Source organism: Sander lucioperca, chromosome 13, assembly GCF_008315115.2.
Source record: "Sander lucioperca isolate FBNREF2018 chromosome 13, SLUC_FBN_1.2, whole genome shotgun sequence".
In the NCBI taxonomy this organism is placed as follows: Eukaryota; Metazoa; Chordata; class Actinopteri; order Perciformes; family Percidae; genus Sander; species Sander lucioperca.
The window spans coordinates 22,546,628-22,570,222 of NC_050185.1; the positions used below are offsets into that span (position 1 = coordinate 22,546,628).

At 37.0% G+C, this 23,595-nt stretch overlaps 1 protein-coding gene across 2 annotated transcripts in view; it reads left to right on the plus strand.

Annotated features, from left to right (window-relative positions):
* Positions 1-19,996, plus strand: part of gabra6b (gamma-aminobutyric acid type A receptor subunit alpha6b) — a 35,149-nt gene extending 15,153 nt beyond the window's left edge. Inside the window, exons 9-10 of one of the 2 annotated variants that reach the window (XR_004894956.1) lie at positions 9,200-9,517; positions 16,308-19,996. Coding sequence is in view for 1 of the 2 variants with exons in the window: in XM_031303599.2 (XP_031159459.1) it covers positions 9,200-9,456; positions 16,308-16,320 (270 nt within the window). In the remaining variant the exon portion in view is untranslated. The remainder of the gene's footprint in view (positions 1-9,199; positions 9,518-16,307) is intronic. The other variant, XM_031303599.2, reaches the window with a different exon arrangement.
* The last annotated feature ends 3,599 nt before the right edge of the window (positions 19,997-23,595 follow it).

Here is a 23,595-nt window from a genome sequence, read left to right on the forward strand (position 1 = left end):
GTTGCTGTAGATTATGTAACAGCCATAGATTAGGGAATATCCAGCAGATCACTGCAGGCTCACAAGAAGGAGGGCAGACACCACAATGAAGTGGGGTGGGGCTGAGAAAGCTGGCCTAGTCCATTTGAGGGGCGTGTGTGTGTGTGTGTGTGTGTGTGTGTGTGTCTGCGTCTGCGAGAGAGAGAGAGAGAGAGAGAGAGAGAGAGAGAGAGAGAGAGAGAGAGAGAGAGTTACACTGAGTGAAAGAGAGTGGGAGGGATGCATCATGGAAAATGACTGCTTTCAACCAATATGTAGGAGGAAAGACTCTTCATTACACACAGAAAAGGGAGAAAACACAATGGTGTGTCATTGGGAATAGAAATAGAAATAGAGCAGTCACGATTTGAAACACTACGACCTGTTATGACCATCAGGTAAAGCCACAACAGGAATGGAAACCGCACAGGAACATAAAATAAATGTTTCATTTAAATCAGAAATACAAATGTAAACACAAAGGGAAAGGGGGTGTTTATCAGTGTGTATTCAGGGTGCTGTATGCATTGTCAGTGGCATGTATGAGTAGATCGTGCAGTATGTGGTGCAGGAAATAATCAGAAAATAAAATGGGAGGAAGGGTGGGAGGAAGAAAAGGAGCGAGTGAGAGAAAGAGACAGAACAGACCTTTATTTATAGGCCCAGCCACAGGTGCCTGCAATCACAGTATTGGTGAGGAGACATCCTGGTTAAATCGGGATAGGTTTGATTTTCATATATTTGTCCTGGCGTCCCAGTATCCTAATAATTAGTCCTGAGTGTTTTGATTTTCAAGCTCAAGCAACGTGTTTTGACAAAAAAAGATGGCATCTACTGTCCCGAAAGTTACCAGTGGAGTTTTCCTGTTTACATTCAGTGTTTCTTACAATACATTGCTATTTTTTTATATACTATACTATGACTTTTTTATCACTTTTTTCGAGATATGATATGATACTTTTTTAATTTTCTGCATGTCGTCCCCCTCTCTCTCCTCTTTCATGTCTAAGCTGTATTAAAGGCGGAAATGCCCAAAAAAAAATCACTTCACTTCACTTCATCACTTTTTTCGACATACTATGTCTTTTTCAATATACTACATACTATGACTTTTTTTAATCATTTTTTTCGACATACTATACAATTACTTTTTTATCACCTTTTTCAACATACTATACTATGACTATTTTTGACACACTATACTTTGACTTTTTGGATATACTAAACACTATGAATTTTTAATGACTTTTTTGACATACTATACCGTGACTTTTATGTCACATTTTTTGACATACTATACTATGACTTTTTATCACTTTTTTCCAAATACTTTACTATGACTTTTTATCACTTTTTTCAACATACTATAGTGTAACTATTTTGACATACTATATTATGACTTTTTTCGATTTTCTACATACTATGACTTTTTTATTACTTTTTTCGACATACTCTACCATGACTTTTTTATCAAATTTTTCAACATACTATACTATGACTTTTTCATCTATTTTTTATTCATACTATACTATGACTTTTTTTGACATACTATACTGTGACTTTATCGATATACTACATACTATGACATTTTTATTATTATTTTTCGACATATTATATTATGACTTTTTTATCACATATTCGGCATACTATACTATGACTTATTTTATCACTTTTTTCAACATACCATACTATGACTTTTTAATGACTTTTTTGACATACTATACCATGACTTTTTAATCTCTTTTTTTTTAACATACTATACTATGATTTTTTTTTTTTATCACTTTTTTCAACATACTATATTTTGATTTTTTTGGACATACCATACTATGACTTTTTAAAGGCTTTTTTCCACACACTGTTCTATGACTGTTTGGTAACTCACTTGGTAGAGCAAGCACCCATATGTTGATGTTCCAAGAGTCCCAGAGTACCAAGGTTGAACTCCCAACTGCAGCAAATTTCTGTATTTCTTCCCCCTTTCTCTCCCCTTTCATGTCTAAGCAGTAGTGAAGGCGGAAATGACATACTATACTATGACTTTTTTATCACTTTTTTGACATACTATAGTATAACTTTTTTCAACATACTATACTTTCATTTTTTTCAACATACCATACTATGGTATGGTATTTAAAAAGACATACCATACTATGACTTTTTAAAGGCTTTTTTTTCACTCACTATTCTATGACTGTTTGGTCGCTCAGTTGGTAGAGTGAGCACCCATATGTTGATGTTCATTCCTCGATTCCAAGGGTTAACTCCAATTTGCAGCAATTTTCTGCATTTCTTCCCCCTCTCTCTCGCCTTTCCGGAAATGACTATACTATGACTCTTTTTATCACTTTTTTTTATATACTATGCTATGACTTCTTTATGACTTTTTCGACATACTATGCAAGCTATATCGACTCAATATCGTTATCGCAATATCACGTTGTGCAATATTATATCTAGGGGTGCAAGATATATCGACTCAATATCGTTATCGCAATATCACGTTGCACAATATTATATCGAAAGTCGCGATAAGTATGCAATATTTTGTTTATTTTGTGGAGCGCTGCGTCCAGTCCGTTGGCTGTGTGGCTTAGTTGTGTTTGATGTAGAGCCCGCTTGAAACGCTATAATGATCATGTTTCATTGGCCAGTTACCATGCCACTTGCACATGTTAGTACACGTCAGCGCACGGGTCCACTATGTGACAAACCCTATGTAGCGTAGCACATGTATGCATATTTCAACAGAGTGACAGTGTAAGTGAAGAAATAGATAGAGACAACTAAAGAGAACAAATCAGAGAAGCGAAAGAAAAGTTATTTCCTGTTCTCTTTATTTATTTATTTTATACTGTCCAACCAGTAAAACATGTCCTGTTCTGTAGACGTGGTCATTATTTATTTATTCATGTTGTACCAGTCCAATATGACAGTCAGTAGAAATAAACCTTGTGTTGTAAGAAAACTTGTTTAATTTGTTATGAATCTATTTTGATGGATTCTCCCTTAACTTTTGTAATTTTACATATGTTTAAAAATATCGAAGTTAATATCAATATCGTAATATTCATAATCGATATCGCAATATCACATTTTGTCAATATCGTGCAACCCTAATATGTAGATGTTCATTCCACGATGCAGAGGCCCAAGGTTCAACTCCAATCTGCAGCAATTTTCTGCATTTCTTCCCCCTCTCTCTCCCCTTTCATGTCTAAGCTGTAGTAAAGGCGGAAATGACATACTATACTACGACTTTTTTATCACTTTTTTATATACTATACTATGACTTCTTTATGGCTATACTATGAAATATTTAACATACTATTCTATGACTTTTTCGATATACTACATACTATGACTTTTTTATCTCTTTTTTTCAACATACTATACTATGACTATTTTTGATATACTACATACCATGACATTTTTATCATTTTTTTCGACATATTATACTATGACTTTTTTTAATCAATTTTATTGATATAGTATACCGACTTTTTTTTATCACTTTTTTTTCCACATACTATACTATGACTTTTATCACATTTTTCAAAATACTGTACTATGACTTTTATCACTTTTTTCCACATACTATACTATGACTATTTTTGACACACTATACTGTGGCTTTTTCGATATACTACACACTATGACTTTTTGAGTTTTTTAGACATACTATACCATGACGTTTTTACAACTTTTGTCGATATTCTATACTATGACTTTGTTATCACTTTTTTCAACATACTGTACTTTGATTTTTTTTTACTTACCATACTGTGACTTTTTAAAGGTTTTTTTTTCCATACACTACTCTACGGTTGTTTGGTAGCTCAGTTGGTAGAGTGCGCACCTGTGTGATGATGTGCATTCCTGATGCAGAGGACCAAGCTTCAACTCCACTCTGCAGTGAATTTCTGCATTTCTTCCCCCTCTCTTTCCCCTTTCATGTCTAAGCTGTAGTAAAGGCAGAATGACATACTATACTATGACATTTTTTATCATACTATACTATGACGTTTTTATTACTTTTTTCAACATACTATACTTAGATATTTTTCGACATACCATACTATGACTTTTTAAAGGCTTTTTTCCGCACACTATACTGTGACTTTTTTATTACTTTTTCATATACTATACTATGACATCTTTATGACTTTTTCGACATACTATGCCATGACGTTTTTATCACTTTTTTCGACATACTATACTATGACTTTTTCATTAATTTTTTTGACATACCATACTATGACTTTTTTTTATCTCTTTTTTCAACATATTATACTGTGACTTTTTTATCTCTTTTTTCAACATACGATACTATGACTATTTTTGACATACTATACTATGACTTTTTCGATATACTACATACTATGACATTTTTATCATTTTTTTCGACATATTATACTAGGACTTTCTTTATCGCTTTTATCGACATACCATACTGACTTTTTTATCACTTTTTTCCACATACTATACTATGACTATTTTTGACACACTATACTGTGACTTTTTCGATATACTACACACTATGACTTTTTTGAGTTTTTTCGACATACTATACCATGACGTTTTTAATGACTTTTTTTGACATTCTATATTATGACTTTTTTGATTCACTACATACTATGACTTTTTTCGACATACTATACTCAGACTTTTTCGATGTACTACATACTATGACTTTTTTGGTATTTTTTTTCGATATACTATACCATGACTTTTTTATCACTTTTTTCGACATATCATACTATGACTTTTTTTGACATACCATACTACGACTTTGTTATCACTTTTTTGAAATACTGCAACTTTTTTACCACTTTTTCAACATACTATACTATGACTTTTTTGATATACTAGATTCTATGACTTTTTTAAGACTTTTTTCGACATACTATACTATGACATTTTACGATATACTATACTATGATTTTTTTCGGTTAGCACCGCTCCAACAGGCAAACAGCAAGTAGTCACTATAGACTCTGACCCAGGTTCAATTCCCAGCCAGACTGGCCCTTTTCTTGAGATTTTTCAACATACAATACTATCACTTTTTTATCACTTTTTTGACATACTATACTTTAATTTTCTTGACATACCAAACTATGACTTTTTAATGGGTTGTTTTTCAACACAATAATATGACGTTGTTAATCAGTCAGGGGGGACCCAGGGGATTTCATCAGAATACAGCATAGAAAAATCTGCTTCGAAATATAGGAAATATTGGATGGAATAGAACAACCCAATGTAATTTTGCTAAATAAAACACATCAAATTCATTATTAATTTAACTTTTTTTTTTTTTCAACAAATACAATACACATTTTCTACAGGCTCTTAAGGCAAACATTTGGATAGTTATCATGGAAACATTAATTGGTCATGTGACAAGGACTGGGAAGATTTTTTTTCATAGAACCATATAAAAATAAAATATAAATCGATTTTTTTTGATTTACTATACTATGACTTTTTTTTATCACTTTTTTCGACATAGTATACTATGACTTTTTTCGATATACTATACTATGATTTTTTTTCTTGGTCAACACTGCTCCAACAGGCAACCAGCAAGTAGTCACTGCAGACTCTGACCCAGGTTCAATTCCCATTCCGATCTGGCCCTTTTCATGACATTTTTTTTTTTTACAAAACTATAATGTGACTTTTCAACATGCTATACTATGACTTTTCTTTTAAAAAAAACCTTAAAATATTCCACTTTTGTTTAATACATTATTGGTATTATTCAACATTTTAATGAAATCCGTCCTAATTAAAACCATTACCACTTTTCCAACCATTCTCACTACTTTACCTTCTTCTTACTCAGTTATGCCAGCAACCCAGTTTACCTTTAGCCTTTTAGCTTTTCGGCATTCACTAGCATTTTCTGCAGTAAATGCATTTCCTAGTTTTCATACGTCATGTCTAAGATTTCTTTTTTTATGTGTATGCCTAGATTATTAGTGATACGTGACAGATAGGCTACATTATTATTGTTGTCAGTAGCCTCATTCATAGCCTCAGCACCAATACATTACTCCGTGACTTGGTAATGCAGTGCTCCCTTCAAAAACCTTTATAATCAAAATGTTCTCTTCAAAGATCTTCAATTTTGTGATCTCACTAATGCAATCTGTTTCCCAGAGTTAGGCAAAACCAACATTTAAATCCAGTATCCTGGCCTGCACCGGCTTTCCACAAGTAGTCTTTGTAGTCTTTGTTATACTTTATTCCATCTTTTACTGGTTCAACTTGTATTCTTGCAGCACACAAACTGACACCTAATACTATCATGTATATTTTGCATTTTTAACCCCATATCCTTTTTTATTCTTTTCTTTTCTAAACCTAAAGAATGAAAGAGTGTCATGGCTGATATATCCAGGATACTTCCTGCCTTGCTTCAAATACATTAATATAAAAAGTAAACTAACTTGCATACACATATCCATCTCCACTACCTAATAATCATATGTACCCTCTCAACACCCACGTAGATGAACCTACAGGCACTTATTCCCATGCGGTATTGGTAGTGCACAGTTATCAGTAACCTTATTTCACACACACACACACACACACACACACACACACACACACACACACACACACACACACACACACACATTACACACTATGAAACACATGTACATGTAGCTCCCACCCACCCACGCACATGAATGCCCACACCCAAACAACATCCATACATCCATCAGTCAGTGCCCATCCTCCCCGTGTTACAGTAAAGTCGGTCTGCTGAAATCTAGAGCACTGGATAAAGAGAAGAGGAGCTGATCCCTCTGGGATTTGATCAGGAAGAAGCAAAGCGAGCCTGTCGTCATTATCAAAAATAGCTATGTATCGGATCAGCTGTGCATACGTACAGTACGCTGCACACACAGGCCATGCACGCATCGTGCACTCACTGCATGATCTTTCAGTATAAAAGGAAGCACTAAAGTGATAGGGAGCTGATATTTGAAGCTGCAGCCTGCCGTTGTTGGAGTTTTGGATACCAACCAGTTACAACAGAAAACAAAAAGACCTTTGAGACCAAATTCCTGTTTGAGCATAATTCCTCAAATTAACCTTGACTATACAAATGAGCTAACAGGAGGAAGTATACCTAACTCACAGATAGGGGCACAAATTGTTATTGAGTGATGAGTAAGCCTAACGTCGGGATGACCAGCTGTTAAATCGCCAGGACCCACTCCCTCTCAAAGCCCTTTCCTGCTGTCATGTTGCTATAGGGCTTTATCACTCCAGATCTATTGTATTTTATCCCCTTATGTGTGAACTGCTGATAAGATGTTTTTACTGTAGGCTGTAGTCCCCCCACTCTCTCTCTCTCTCTCTCTCTCTCTCTCTCTCTCTCTCTGTGTCACACGTTGTAGTTGGCAAAGATCAGTACTATACCACAGTGAAAGATAATCTTGTGTTTTAGGGATACCGTGGATTCCAGTTTTATGGTTTACCAAAGAGGAGGAAAGTTATTTCTTATTTTCTAGTTAGTTTCTTAGTGTAATATAGCCAAGCCACAATCATGTATTTTACAAACATACAAGACCCTCTCTCCGTAGACCGTCACCTTTTTTTTCTCTGTTTCAAGCTTCCATGGTTATGCTCCTGACATCAAACCTTCATACAGAATTGGAATGATAGCATGACTCAATTTAATTTAATCAGCAGTGTGAATGGTCATGCATCGTACATCTCAAGATAGCTGCCATACAAAGACTGATAAGGTTAATTTTGAGATGAGGATCAGGTCATACTATTACAACATCATTGAATCATTTCATATTTTTTAATTGTACATTTACTGCCATAACTCTAACTTATCTAGTTTTATTTTTAGATTGGACAGTATGCATTTTTGGAAGGGTTGCCCTCAGCCAGAGGATTGTAACAGTTTGATAGTTTCTCAACCTGTAGAGGGTCATGTAATCCTGTAGCCTCACAAATCTGGCCTAAATTTTACAAGTTCAGTTTTTGATCCAACCTGTCTGTTAAAAAACATCCACTGTGAACTGAATAAGCCCGACAGCTGGAAGCTAGACTGGTCAGTGAACTATATAGGAAGTTTATTTCCTTTAAAACATTTTAACAACTATTTAAACTTTACACTGTAGCGAACATTATTCTGCAAAAGTAAAGGAAAACTCCCTATGCAAATGTGGTACTGAACTTGCATAAAAATAAAATAAATGGTCCTGTTGTTCAGTATAAAATTGGTTTAAAAGTGACCAAAATATGTAAGCATTATATGTCCCTAAAAACATAGTCATACATGAAATCATAAGGTTTTACTAGGACAACATGCTAAATATGTGATTATTGTGGGTTTTTTCAATGGATCCACTGTTAGGTACTATACTGGTCCATCAAGAACTGACTGTTTGTATGCATGCTTTTTCGATGGTAGTCAGGTTGATACAATATTTTATACAGTTTTCTTTGTTTAATAAAAAAGGATGGCTCTCTCTTTTAGTCTCTCTCTAACACTCTCTGACTACCTACAAGCAACACTGTGTTCCTTGACCCATTTCCCAGATGTACTCTTCCTCTCTCTCTGTACACATACACTGTAGCTGATTTACAACTATTGGAGCAGGGGGCATGTGCTGAGATCACACTGGTTTACTGGAAGTTGATGAGGCACAGCAATAACCATGTGTCAATATACTACAAGCCTCTTTTGTTTGATATGATTTGTTTGCTTCCCACAACTGTATCAATCTTCATGGAACAGGTTGATTGAAATGATATCAAATCAAAAACATCATTGATTTCCTTTGTTTAACTTAATTACTTGTGGTACCCATTGATATTCTAAACACACACATTTCCCACATGCACTGATCAACTCACTGATGTGCATATATGACACCAGGATTCATTTTTCATGACTTTTTTATTCTCTGTGTAATGTATTGATATACATTTCATTATAACATGTTGCCTTTTTACTTGCAGAATCAGTTTCTATTACAGTATTACCAGTCTTAACACATAACATATGATGATTTTATGACTCTCTGGGAACAGCACAGCACCAGTTTCATTATTAATACCCACATATTACATCATGCAATATTCTCTTTAATCAATTTCCTCTAACAGATTCTATATATTTTCCTTTTGCCTCTCCAAGGTTGATGCCAGTAGTGTGCTAAAGAAGAGGATGAACTCTGCCCCGCTGTTTGACCGTCCTGCCAAAACATTTCCCAACCCACCTGTCAATGCCCAAGCCTTCCTGCAGCAGGGTTCAGCTGTACCGGCCAACAATGTTCTGACTGGCACCAGCATCATCGACAAATACTCCCGCATCCTCTTCCCACTTTCGTTTGGCGCCTTCAACCTGGTCTACTGGATCGTCTATCTCACTAAGGACACGATGGAGATGTCCAGGTGAACAGATGGCATAGTTGTTACCAATAATTCCAGCACCTTCTCACTGAAAATAATTTGGGTAAATCTTGCGCAACCTCAACCAGGCTACTGCAAAACATATTCACAAGAACAAGTGTCTATTTAAAACACATTTTTTATATACAACATGTGAATAAATCTAAGACAGCCAGCAAGACTTTTAACCTCTTTAAACTTCTAATCTTGTGAACACAAAGATGTGTGTGTGTGTGTGTGTGTGTGTGTGTGTGTGTGTGTGTGTGTGTGTGTGTGTGTGTGTATGTATTTCTCTGCAGTGTATGTTTTTTTTCTTCTTTTGTATTGAGTTTGCCAGCCTGAAAGTTTATATGTTATTCAGCAGTCACACAAAGCTATTACACATTCAGTTCTAATTCTTTACCATTTGGCCTTCCAAATGTGTCAGCAGAGTTGCTGAGTTGGTCAGATGCTTGATACACAATAATATGTATAATATATAATTGCAATACAAGACCACCAGGCAACACTGGCAGGCTCTGTATTTGTCATTCAATGTTTTGCAGTGTGTCTAGCACTGTAAAGTGCCAACGGGCTGCAGTACTCATAGCCTGTAGGTGTCTGTGCTTTGCATACACAATGAACTATAAATTATGCCAAGAAAATACACACTGACTTTAAGTTGATTAGTATTGGAAAAAAACAATATACACTAAACTAGTATTGAAGATTTTAGATAGTGGATTCAGATTTAATAAAATGCTATCAAACCCTAACCCTACTGACCAGATTCCTATCTACTGTGTGCTGCTAAACCATTTTGGTAATATCTGTGATATCTGGTGTAGGGTTTTAATCAAAACACCATACAATGCAGTCACTTTAAACAGCAAACAAACAAGATAGCTATTGCCATTGTCCAGGTTCAGAGGCACATTAATGTTGTTTTCACAATTGGTGTCTTTCAAATGCACCTGAAAAAATGAGACATACATATGATTTACAGTTGTAACTGATTGTACATACAGATAGCATTCTTCATGGCATTGTTATTGCGAAAGCAATATGTCTGTCAACAGATAAAATCACACTGCAGTCTATTGATGACATCAAGAGATGTATGTTGCTCTCATACATCACCTCTATGGATCCTGTAATGTTTTACACTTTGACAGAGTGCTGAAGGGTTATGCTGGTTGAAGGAGAAAGCTCTTTTTTATGATGGATGCGCATATGCAAGTTTGTGTGTTTGATTTGTCCCAACAATATGCTCTAAACAGATGCAGACATGCCTGGTTATGCATTGATGTGCACGCTATCGATGCGCTTCACCACTCCTAACTCCGGGGTTTTACAACTGTGTGGGTTCAGCTCCTTTCATTCCCTGCCTTGGTCGTTCTCTAAAAAGGGAATAGCCCTAAGGCCTTAGCTGAGATAAGTCAGATGACATAACAGTGTTGGCAGGCATGGAGATAGCTCTGTGTGACTAACCTTTTTAGTGACACTGTCTCAACTGTTTCTATTAATTGATTGGGACTGTAAGCAAGAATGCAGATCCTGACACACTTTATGTAAGAAAGCAACAGAGTGGTGGCTTTCAGGCCCTGGAAATCAACAGGAATAAGGAAATAGCATGCAATACAGTTTGCATGTACAGAGCAAGTGCATTTTGTGTGTGTGTGTGTGTGTGTGTGTGTGTGTGTGTGTGTGTGTGTGTGTGTGTGTGTGTGTGTGTGTGTGTGTGTGTGTGGTCTTGTTTAACTATATTTGTGGGGTCCAAAAACCGGGAGTCCAGTATACTTGTGGGGTCCCAACAGCTTTGTGGGGCCAAAATGCTGGACCCCACAAGTTTAAAGGTCTGTTTGAGGGTTAAGACTTGGTTTTAGGATTAGGGTTAGAATTAGGTTACGGTTAGGGTGAGGGTAAGGGTTAAGGTTAGGCATTTAGTTGTGATGGTTAAGGTTAGGGTAAGGGGCTAGGGAATGCATTATGTCAATGACGGGTCCCCACAAAGATAGTGCCACAAACCTGTGTGTGTGTGTGTGTGTGTTGTGGGGGAGTGATGAAAGGGAAGAGGAGGTGATACAACAAAGAGCCCAAATCCCAGTGGTGTTTGAATCTAAAGCAAAGGACAAGTGCAACCACAGGTTGTCATGTGATTGATTGTGGTTCCATTCTCTCTGAAAAAGTCAAGATGTCTAACATGGACAAAAACTGTCACACGGTTGCTGCAGATGGTGTCGTAAAATTTACAAAACAAAATTACATGACTACGTACCAACAAGCCAGAGATTCCAACGACTATGTCTTGGTCCTCCTTGTTGGCATAATGATGATATTAAATACAATGTTGATCAAACTTGATTTTTATTTTGTATTTACATTTTTTTTATTTTAAGAGGCCCACCACAAAATAAATAAATAAATAAATCAGAATCAGCTTTAATGGCCAAGTAAGTGTGAACACACAAATTTGAGTTCGGCTTTTTGTTTCTCTCAAAGTACATACACAGAAATAGACATACGGATAAAAACAAGGATATCAAAGATGAACAAGGTAAACATAAACATGTGATTACTATGTACAAATATAAACAGATGATATAGATATAAATGTAAACCTTTACTGACCAGATAACACTGAGACTAGCCAGCTTTTTTTCAAGTCACATATAAACATAACATAACAACTACTGTTGTACTGTACTGACCTCTGATCAATGCAACCCCTGAATGATCTGTATGGATAAGGGAGCAGTGATCTGCGTGGGTGAGGTAGTTGCATGAGCCCATGATGATGAGCAAAAACAGCTTCAGGTGCATTACCAAAGCCCTCTGTAGTAGTAGTAGTAGTAGTAGTAGTAGTAGTTTAGTTTATTTTGAACATGTAAAAAAAAAAAAAATATATATATATATATATATATATACACATACATATATACAATTAAAATGACATATAAATAAGGACATGTATTTCTCTACCAACGTTATTATAAGTAATTCAAATAAGAAATTCCCATGTTCAAAAAGGAGTAGGAAGAAGTTCATAAACAAACTTTTCTAGTCCTACCCCCTTTCTCTATTTTTATCTTTTAGTTAAATACAAAACAATTCAACACAATTCGTCTTTACATACACATACACCGTATAACTACCTACCTACAGCTCACATATACCCATGCATACACAGACACAGATGCATACATACATGCATACACACACATTTAAATTTTTTTTTTTTCTTCTTCTTTCTTTTCGATCTATCTTCTTCCTTTCCGTTTATCTATAGTAAATCAAATAACAACACATCCATACTAGACTTAGTTAATAGGTTCGGGAACCATACAGTCAGTATACAATACTATCACCTCGAGACCTTTTCGTATCCATTCAATATATTCATTTTAAATAGTCTCTTAAAATTGCTCATTGTTGTACATGATTTCATCTATTCACTACAGCTGTTCCATACATTAACTCCTTTGGTTGTGATGCAGTGATATTTAGCATTTGTTCTTATAAGTTTCTTTTGAAATACAATTGTTCCTCTTAAGTTGTGCTTGCTCTCTCTCATTTGAAACAACCCTTGGATACTGTTCGATAGCTGTTGATTATTTACTTTGTACATACTTTGTGCAGTTTTAAAGTCAGCAATATCTCTGAATTTTAGTGCTTTTAATTTGATAAAAAGTGGATTAGTTGATGCTCTATAAGTGGTTTTATTTACAATTCTTAAGGCTCTCTTTTGAAAAATAAGAATAACAACTCTGGACTAGAGTATGGCTTGCCCTGATACATACATACAGACATATAGCCATGTAAAATGAGATCTGGGTAATGGAGACGATTTTGAGTGGCTGTGTGTAAATTAGCGTTAAGATTACAATAGCACATGTGATTGAGCTAATCTCTGTGTCTGTACAGAGCTTTAGTAGACACCAGCTCTGGTGAAAATGAGAGCATTCCTGCTCAGTGATCTGGATCATAGCTGAATCACAGTTCATCCTATAATGCTTCACACTTCCATAATTAACACTTTACATTTTATAGATATTTTTATGCAGCACCACCCACACTAGCGACCCCTTCTTCTGAGTTGGATCCACCTGAATGTATCCAATATCACATCCATTAAATGAAAGCGGGCAGTCCTTTTTTCACTCGATATAAATAAATATACAGCTCCCGTGGCCCTCACTAAAAGCAGATGCAACAGTGCATGCAACAGACCTCTTTCTCTCTTTGTAGCTTTGATTTTATTATAGAAGGCCATCCTGCAAAGATGAGCTGGACCAAAAGAAAAGAGTATCTGTTTGTGCAAGTGCGTGCGTGCAGGTGGATTTTTGTGTGTCTACTTCTGTGAGGATACAGGCGAACAAGTACATAAATGTGCCATGGCAGCAGTGCCTACCGACTGGAGGCTATTTTAATGAATAGCACCATTCAGGGCAAGACATGAGGGAAACAAATTTGCTGAAAACACTTCCTTCCATGAAGGGGCCCAGCTGGTTGGCTGACTGGTTGCAGGCTGGCTGGCTGACTGGTGTATGTGTGTCAGAGTGGGTACAGCAGGCGATAAGCTTTGCCCCTCTTTATTGCCCATCAGAGTGCCAGGCTTGAAAAACAACTTCCCCAGTGTTGCTCATAAATCAAAACTGCTAAATGCTGTTTCCAACTCAATTCCTATTTTCGACTGTGGGGCCGTAGCTACAACTTTGGTGTAATGATCATTCAATTACAGGCCACTCAGACAGGGAGCAGAGAATATATAATATAAAACAGTGATCCCCTATCTATCATATTTCTCTCTGTGACCTGGTGGGAACTGGGACTACATTCGCCTTTGTCACCTAGTTTCTCACACATCTGCCTGTGTTTACATGGACGTCTGTGTGCGCAGTCAAGTGTAGAAATGTGAACATTTACAATTCCTTATAAGATAAATTGTTATCACACAAAAACATCTCTTTGTCCCTGACTTTCCCTTCACTATACATGCTGTTTCTCTCTCTCCATCCTTCACAATCAACTACCTTCTCTATTTCTTACTTTATCTCAGTGTTACTCTCTCAGACACACACTCTCCATCTCTCTGTTACCCCCTCCCTATCTTTACGCTCCCCCTCCCATCTCTCCCTCTCCCATGGTGAACTGCCTGTACTCTGCTTCCTTTTTGATAAGACAGGACAGCCCAACAGGCTAAGCAGAGTGGTGTCCCTCTACTTTATCTACTCAGCATTAATCATACAGTCATTTCAGAGCAGAGAGGAATCTTGTCTCCGTAGGACTGTGCAAATGTGTCTCGTCTATTAGTCTTATATACCTGACTGTATAGATACATATTGGCCATCTGCTTACTTTCACAAGTTCAGTTACTGCAATATGAGTCTGTCAGCAGTTGTATGACCTGTCAGTGTACCCTAGAGCAAGACACTGAACTCTGCTCGCTCATTAAAAGTCACACCGGATACAATTATGAGTTATTAATCGCAAGTGATACATTTTGCTATACATACAATTAGTTATTAATATTTGAAAGTCCATCAACAGTAAAGATTGTCACACAGTACAGCATTATACATTAGCCACAGAAATTATGTGTTTCTGATTGGCTGGCAAGTGGGGTTTAAAAGTGTTGTAATGTTGCTATCAAGTTGTTAAAATCAGTACAAATATATTCAATTGCAGATAATGATACCAACATTTTTCTGACAAATGGTTAATGATTTGAACATATTTTTTATATGAGCACTTTGTGTCATGGCATTCTTTGCCTTCAGTTATTGTAGTGTGTTATTTTCATACTGTACATGCCAGGACACCTTGTATTGCATCTTTTGCATATTGTTTATGTGAAGCAGCATCAAACTGAAAGATGGCTCTTCCAATTTGATTTGAAGATGTAAGCCTTCAAAATAAAACTCAGTTTTTTTAATTTCAAATTAGCTTTTGCTTTTCAGAGAATACTGGAAGAAATAGTAAGAATTAAATCCAACAAACTAATTTGTACCAATTGAATCTAGTGCTAAAATATTACAATGTTTTGACACTTACTCTATGGCTACATACATCATATATACAATATGTCAACTTTTAAGCATATAGCCAGGCTAGCTATTAGCTAAAGATTTACACCATCCCACAGTCACTCACAGCTGCACATACAAACAAATATTTGCCTACTGCAAACATTTTAGAAATTGTTTTAATTTGCTAATTCAATTGAATTCATCAGAATTTTAGCCCCATGTTTGCCCTTTAATACACATAGTCACGATACCTATTCCATTCCAAAATGCCTCCTCACCTACCTACCTACCTACCTACCTACCAACTAGCACAGAAAGTTGTTTGTAGAAAGTTTTGCCAGAAGCCATGTAAGTTATCTGGCTGAAAATGGCTCTCAGTGCTGTCAAAAGTGTCTCCTGCTTTAACACATCAGGCGGAGGAGGTGGAGGTGTGAACTACCTGGCAGAGGTTCCCAGACGTGTTCCACAGGGTCTTTGTGAACAACATTGGGAGCAAGGGACTGAATATATTCAAATTTTAAATTCAACCTCGAATGGATGCCAACCTTCACAGCAAGAATAAACCGGAGCATGCTCTTACATCATACCAATGTGCGTTGTGCGGGCAGATGTGGCCGCATGTGAAATGGAGTAGGTGTATGTGTGGAGGTGTATGCATATATCTGTATGTTTAAATATGATAAAATATAAAATCCATAATTCGAAGAGAAAACCTTTATTTACTCTGGGCAGCAAAACAGGGTACCCCCCTGTCTCTCCTTTCTCTCTTTAATACAAACACTGTACACAGTGACCATTTTTTTTTACTAATTCTACCTTTCTTTCTCTTCCTTGTCTGTCTTACAGGGATAGCGTTTAAGCCAAGAGTTCGTCTTCCTGGGAATCACACTCGCACACACACACTTTCATACACTTGCATGGGCACACACACACATATATACACAATAAATAGATGACTGACGCTTGCCAAGCACTCTTTTAAGCGGCCTCATTGCATTGTATTTCTTTTTAAATACTCCTCTGGAAAATGAGTATTTTGAGAGCAGCTGTACCAGCTCATATTGCCAACTTGACCCAGGAGCTCACAGCTTGTGGGCCCCAGGCTCTGGAACCATTTTAAACAGGTACAACATATCTCTATGTCTCTTTCATTTCTTTTTTCTCCAATATATATATATATATATATATATATATATATATATATATATATATATATATATATATATATATATAAAGTCACATGTTTTGACACATTTTCAGTGTCCTGTATCCCCTGCCCGAGTGGATGGGGCAAGATGCAACGGCTAAGCTAGCTAGGCTGCAGAACCACAGGCAGAGCCACTACTTTGTTGTATGTACTGTATTTATTTCTGTGTGTGCAGCATGCATGCAGTTCCACACATGATAGTGATCTTGCATGTGTGTGTTTCAAATGACACATTCCCTACCCTGATATTTAGAACACACTTGAGGGAATGAGTGCACCCGTTGTCCTGACTGGACCCAGTGTGACTGACTCACAGCTCTTCTTTGCACTCTTCCTTTTTTTTTCTCCCCACAACACCCACTATTTTTTGGTTCATTGGCGTAATTTTCCTCCGCTGATGGAGTACAGAGGATGTGAGGCAAAATCTTCAAAGGGTTTTTATGGTTTGTTCCACAGATACATTGGCCTGGTTGAATAGTTACATGCACATGCAAATGGAGAAACGTGCACATATTGAACAAATACAGACAGTAAAACATGCACACATGCCATTTACTTACACTTATGCTTTCTTCCACAATGACAGGATTGTACATCATGTATTTCCTGTAGACACAAATGAACTTTGAAACATCAGTGCATGATTCATGACTATCACATATAACATAACTTCCATCTGGTATAATTTTTTAGAAGAAATCACAGAAACACACATTACCTGCCTACAGGAACAAGAGAGGAGGACACTGCAAAATTGTTAGAAAAAAAAATTAAGTTTGCCAGACATTTCCTATAAATCAGAGGAATTATTTTGAGCTACAAAATTTATGAAATGCAAGACACTTTAGTGGAACAATGAATGCAAATGCAATGGATGATGACACGTGTTACATACAGGTAATCCACTACTGCACATATATTCCCTAGCATCTCATACAGTAACCTGTATCTTGGCAACAACAGATTTTTCCCCAGAGAAGATTTAGGCCTTTATATGCTAACATTGTTATCATTTTCTTATTTTAATTGTTTCTATTTATTGTAGTGGTATTAATTGCAGTTAAACTGGTTGCCAATTATTTGAGATAACAGCTCTGGCTTCCGGTTTTCATTTAAAAAAGCGGCAAAAAAGACACCTAAACCTATCATCATCAATTATATGAAATGCCAAAACACATTAATTAATATTCCACTTGCTTGGATTTGCATATGATTATGCACAGCTTCCAATTAAGTAGAGATTGTAACATGTTAAAGCCATGTGGTGTCTAAATATAAGCTTATGTGTGTTTGCTTCCTCGTAACATCCATCATCCGTGAGGATGTTGTCATTAAAGGTGTCTCTTATTAACACAGGCACCTCTTAAAATGGAAAAACCTGCACACGGTGCCAAAAGATTATAGTAGTCTTGAAAACTGTACACTTCCTCTGGTTGTTTGGATATTTAATAATGAACATTTTAACACAAACTTTATGTTAAAAAATTTTTTACAATTGGTGTAAATTGCCCCTTTGTTCTAATTCAGTCTTGCACATACTGAGGGCCCTATAGAAGTCATTGAACAAGAATCAACATGATTTCCTGTTTTTGAATATTGTGTTGTCTATTTATTTTTTTCCAGTTGGAAAGGAAGCTATTCATTTGTTGTAATTATGTGTATTTCTTATGAGCACTTTGATTTGTGAACAGACAAGCATGTTAGAGCTCAGTTCAACAATACTGATAGAATAAATAAATAATGCATGATTAAAACTTTGCATTATTAACAGAGTTTTTATAGAATAAAAATATGCAATGCAATACAAAAATGCAATATAGATTCTGGTTGGACCCCCAAGGTTGGTATCCATTGCTTAAACTGTATTCTGAAGTTGGAAAGCTTTCATGAACTTGTTACAAACAAGCAACTCTATTGCCAGACAAGAACATCAATATCGGACAATTCAGCAACAGTGCCAAGGATTTTTAATTGTTGTTTTCTACAATATCTGCATGTGGCAACTATGGCATGACTAAGGTATGGTTAGGGTTAGGCTACTAAGACATAAAAAAGCAAACTTGTGACAGGATGCAAACACCAGTCTTTGGCGTGAAAATCTGATGTGCTAGGTTTGGACTCGTACTTTAAATCTTCTGGTCGGTTGACATTAAAATGACTATGTCCTTGTGCCAGTTATGGAGTGCAAAGGATGTGTTCATTTTAAAGACTGTTGTTGCCTGTTTTATTTTTCTTTGACATGTACATGTACACTAGAGGACTAAAAGAATAGTGATGTCAGACTGTATGCACTGTCTTTGTATCCTCCCTCTTTCTCTACTCCATTCATCTCCCTCATCCCCTCTGTCTTTGAGGCAGAGGCTGATGAGACAGGGCATTTCAGCTCCTATTGCCCTGTATGTCAGACTCTATTGTGGGAAAACCTGACCGCCAGTGAACTCAGACTGCTACAGAACTGCTGGCTCAACCCCAATGGAGCCTCAGAACACCAACGACCTCCCACCTCCAGCAATGACTAAGTGTCTTTCTTCAGAATAAACTTCAGTCGAATAGTCAAACAGAAATAAGCTGCAGTAAGAGGGTGTGTATGGATGTGTGCACACGTGTGTGTGTGTTTTTTTTTTTTATATGATTAAGCTTGTTTGCTTTTATCAGTAACCCGATTTATCTGGCCTCTGGCCCCAGCCTCGCTGCTCAGCTCCATCGCACCACCATGAGAACCGCACTTGCATGACCTCCGACCCTTTATGTGCTTGTTAGGGTTGTTGAATGTAGAAGGTTGTGAACTCCATAGAATATAGAATTCTATTGCTATGGTGACTGCGGCCATGAACTGCCCTTTAGTCAATTTTGTTTCATTCCACAGACATGGGCTTTATTGATTCTTTCATTTAGCCAGCATTAATCTCTTTTTTGTATTACTACACTGTCATTTGCCAAAAATTGTGGACACAATTTAGAAGACAATGAATGCTCTACGTTGTTATTTTATGTGTATATTTTGTGAATATAATTAATTATTTCTGTAGGTTGCTATTTGTAGTCCAACTGTATGACCCTGCTTGATGATCAGCTGCACTGCATAAACCATGTGTACTGGTTTGAATGACAACTTTTGTATTTTTAGCAGTTGGGTTCATCCACATTTGCTCCTTGTACACATTGCTCTCCAGTAGTTTTTATTGTCACGAGAAAGGCTTGTTTTTTATTGCAACAGAAACAATATTTGCATATTCAGGTCTCTTGTCCGGTTAATAAATGAACTCCTACTCACTTTTCCCAGGGAATTATATATTACTATGCTCAATAAAGCCAGATTATGTATCCACTTTGTATATAACTGTCACTATGCAATGAGAGATACAGTCTATGTAGATATAGCCTTTGAGGCTCTGCTTATTGTGGGATTTGAAAACACAATCGTTATTGTAAGACTATGAAGATGCAATCTCTGTAGCTTTTCTTTGCAGGGAATTGTCTTATCATTACTGCCACAATTGTCATTATCCTCATGTAGAAGAAGATCACAATGGTTTATCTTAAACCAGTTCTGTTTGTTACTTTTAATCACATAGTATGAAGCCAATAATTCTCATTTTATACATGAGTGCTACTGTACACTATACGAGACTGTACACTGTAGCTCCCATTGATAATAGTAATGATGTTATATGTTGCGAGAGAACTGTAGGGATGTGGTTTTGGGCTGTGACTCACACATGTATATAATTCAGTCTCAATATGTTCTACTCAATGGGTTACAGCTTATGACAGTGTTGGTTGGCACAAGTTCACATATACGTGCAGTGCATTTCCAACTCACAAACCAGCCAGTTGTTTGTTTGTTTCTTTACGTAAAACACCTAATGGCACACATAAAGGCATGCATTTAGCCCTAAAGGAAAGTGAGCCTCTAACCCCATCATTGTTAACTTTCCATTCATCCACCCAGAATGGTGTAACCTCCACCCCAACCCCCAGTCACACTCTCCTCTCACTCTGCTTTCTTTCCTCTACACTTAGAGCAGCCAGCAGGCAGAAGTAACCAGAGGTCTGGGGAAAAAAAGGAAGTCTTATCATCCAACTTCCTCTTCCGTTCAGATACAAACGCATGTGCTTCCAGACCTGTCTTAGTCTGGTTCACCGTAGCCAATCACAAAAGGGTAGAGTGCCACCTATTGGTGCACAACCTGAATCCTCGCTTCTCTCCATCACCACCTATCCACTCTCTCTCCTCCCACTCCTCTCTCCTTACACACTGACTCACCATATGTTTTTACACAGGCACAGAGAAAATCTCAGTTTGAGTGCACACAGTAACCACATGCACACAGAGACTGACATGTAGAAATATCTTGGTGTGTGGATGCAAACAGATGATTATGCATGAATATGTACAGAATCCAAGCACCGATTTATTAATAATGAAAGCTGAATAATGTAACAAGAATATTTTTTGAATGATTTTTAATTAGATTGTCCCAAAGGGGCCCTCTGGTAACCTATGGATTTGGAACCACAATATCCCCGGTCCAGTACAGCTGGGGACCTTTGTTGCATGTTATTCCACATGTCTCTCTCCCCTCATTTCCTGTGATTGCTTCACTGTCAAATATATAAAAATGGCATAAATTGCCACAAAACATGTATTTAAAAATACTAAAAAAGGTCCCAATAATGTTGCATAACCTTTGGCCTCAAGGTTTTTCGATCATTTAAGAATACATATATTCAGTATGTAGGAACTCTAAATATTTAGTTAAATTTAAATTCAATAGGTACAATTTAAAGGGTCTTATAGTGATTCTCCACCACTATATCTATATAATTACTATTTTTAAATGTCTTCATATGATCAAATTAAAAGAGAATATTTAAAATATATTTAAATATATTTAGCTATAAAACACTTTCAAAAATAACACATTCTACTATATCTGAAGCAAGAAAGGCAGATGATCTTACACACAGTAAGCTAATATGTAAGGCCGCACACTGGCTGTGAGCGTGGCGTTTAGGTTGCATATCAGCTGCGTGGCGGCTGCGTGGATTTTTCTAGTCTTTACACACCAGGAACGTGTCTGATGCGACGCTGCTGCTGCTAGCCTTGTCTGTACACATATATGTTTCCCATTGATTTACTGCACTCAAGCAGTATACTTCATGTTAAACATAAATATATACTTATTTGATTACAGCAAAGACAACGTTGGCAGTATTAATGGCAAAATAGGCTACAGAATATTTTGTTCTGTATTGACAGGTGCAATATTTGAAAATCAATATTTATTATTTTTTTTAAATTACATTTATATCTGCATTTATGTCAAAACCTAGAGACTGTCAAACATCAACATGTCATTTATTAATATGTATTTGTGTCAAAATGACAAACATCTTTTCCTATTCTATTTTGCCTGAAAACGCTTCCAACACGCTTGCGTGTCGCGTGAAAAATAGGCATCAGTTCTATTTCTAGCATGCACGCATTTTCGGGGCAGCTCGAGCCATGCCTGAGACGTGCGTGTCACGCAGGCAGTGTGCAAGCTCTAACCTGTTAAGTTTTGCAAGCACCTACATTTGTTTCCTGTAAGCCCAACACCATGATGAGAGGTGGATGTGAGTATCACTTTAATTCCTCCAGTGAAGCTCACTTGCCTTTACTCTCATGGGGATGTGAACTCTTGAAGGAGGTAGGAGAAAGGATGATACATGTGGACAGAGAAAAAGAAGGGTGATTTATTCTGTTGACCTTTGACCCCCAGAAAAAAATGTTTTTTATATACACACACACACACACACATAAACACATGCTCCCCCTACGCAGTCAGACAGCAGCAGAGTGAAGGCATCTAGGCCAAAGTGTAGCTGTGTCTCAGTGCTCTTCCACTGTGAACGATTTCCACAGCACGGTCAGCAGGCACCATATTAACCACATCAGATTCACTCAAATGCCAGCCTGTCACATGCAGTCTGATTCATCAACTTTCCACACTGTCAACCCAGGAGAGAAGAAGATATAGAGACAGAAAGCAAGAGAGGGAAGGGCAGTGAGGAAACAGAAAGAGGAAGGTGGGAGGATAGTCAGGAATAAACTAAAAGTATAGAGATGACAGAGGGAAACAGAAGGAGTGAGATATTATAAGTAGAAAGAGGAATGGAGATCCAGATAAAAGATGAATAAATAAAAGGGGCACACAAGCAGAACTCCAGCTCTCTCATGCCTGACATGCCAAGCTGGTGCTCGACGAGAAACACAACGGCACAAACCAGCCAATTACCCAGAACGCGGGTGTCACACCGATGGGAAACATACTCTCTCATTCTGTCTCTCCCTGTGTGAAAGAGTCACAGAAACACTAGCGGTGGTGTTTTGTGTTGAGGTGGTGGCTAAATCTCATTTCATTTCGTTCCATCCTCTTTTTTCTCTGAAGGATGTAATGTGGTGTCATGCACACAGATCTCCAATTTCATTTGCTGCTTAGTGGCAGTACAGTACATGAAACAATGCTTAGGAGGTTTCACTTGGTGTGGAGCGTCTTGAATGGCACTATCACCAGGCATATCACATTTCAGCTGTTGAATATATGGAACAATATGGGCCTGAAGTGTTGATCCAGCAAAGATCTTTTATCGACCCAAGGAGAATATCTTCAGTGTTTAGTGATATTTTGCAACGTGTCACAGTTCGAAATGTAAATGAGGTCGGAAGAGGCTCATCACAGCTGGAGTGACTTTCTAACTGTCAAAATCATTTTTAACAGGGAGAGTTTGCTTTTTAGGATAATGATTGATGTGTCATTTCTTTTTTAACTTTTTACTGTTCTTAGGGTACTGCAAGAGGAAAACACTGCTTATACACCAACAGGGAGGACATCTGCTAAATGTGATTACACTCGTGGTAGAATATAGGAAGTAAAACTGAAA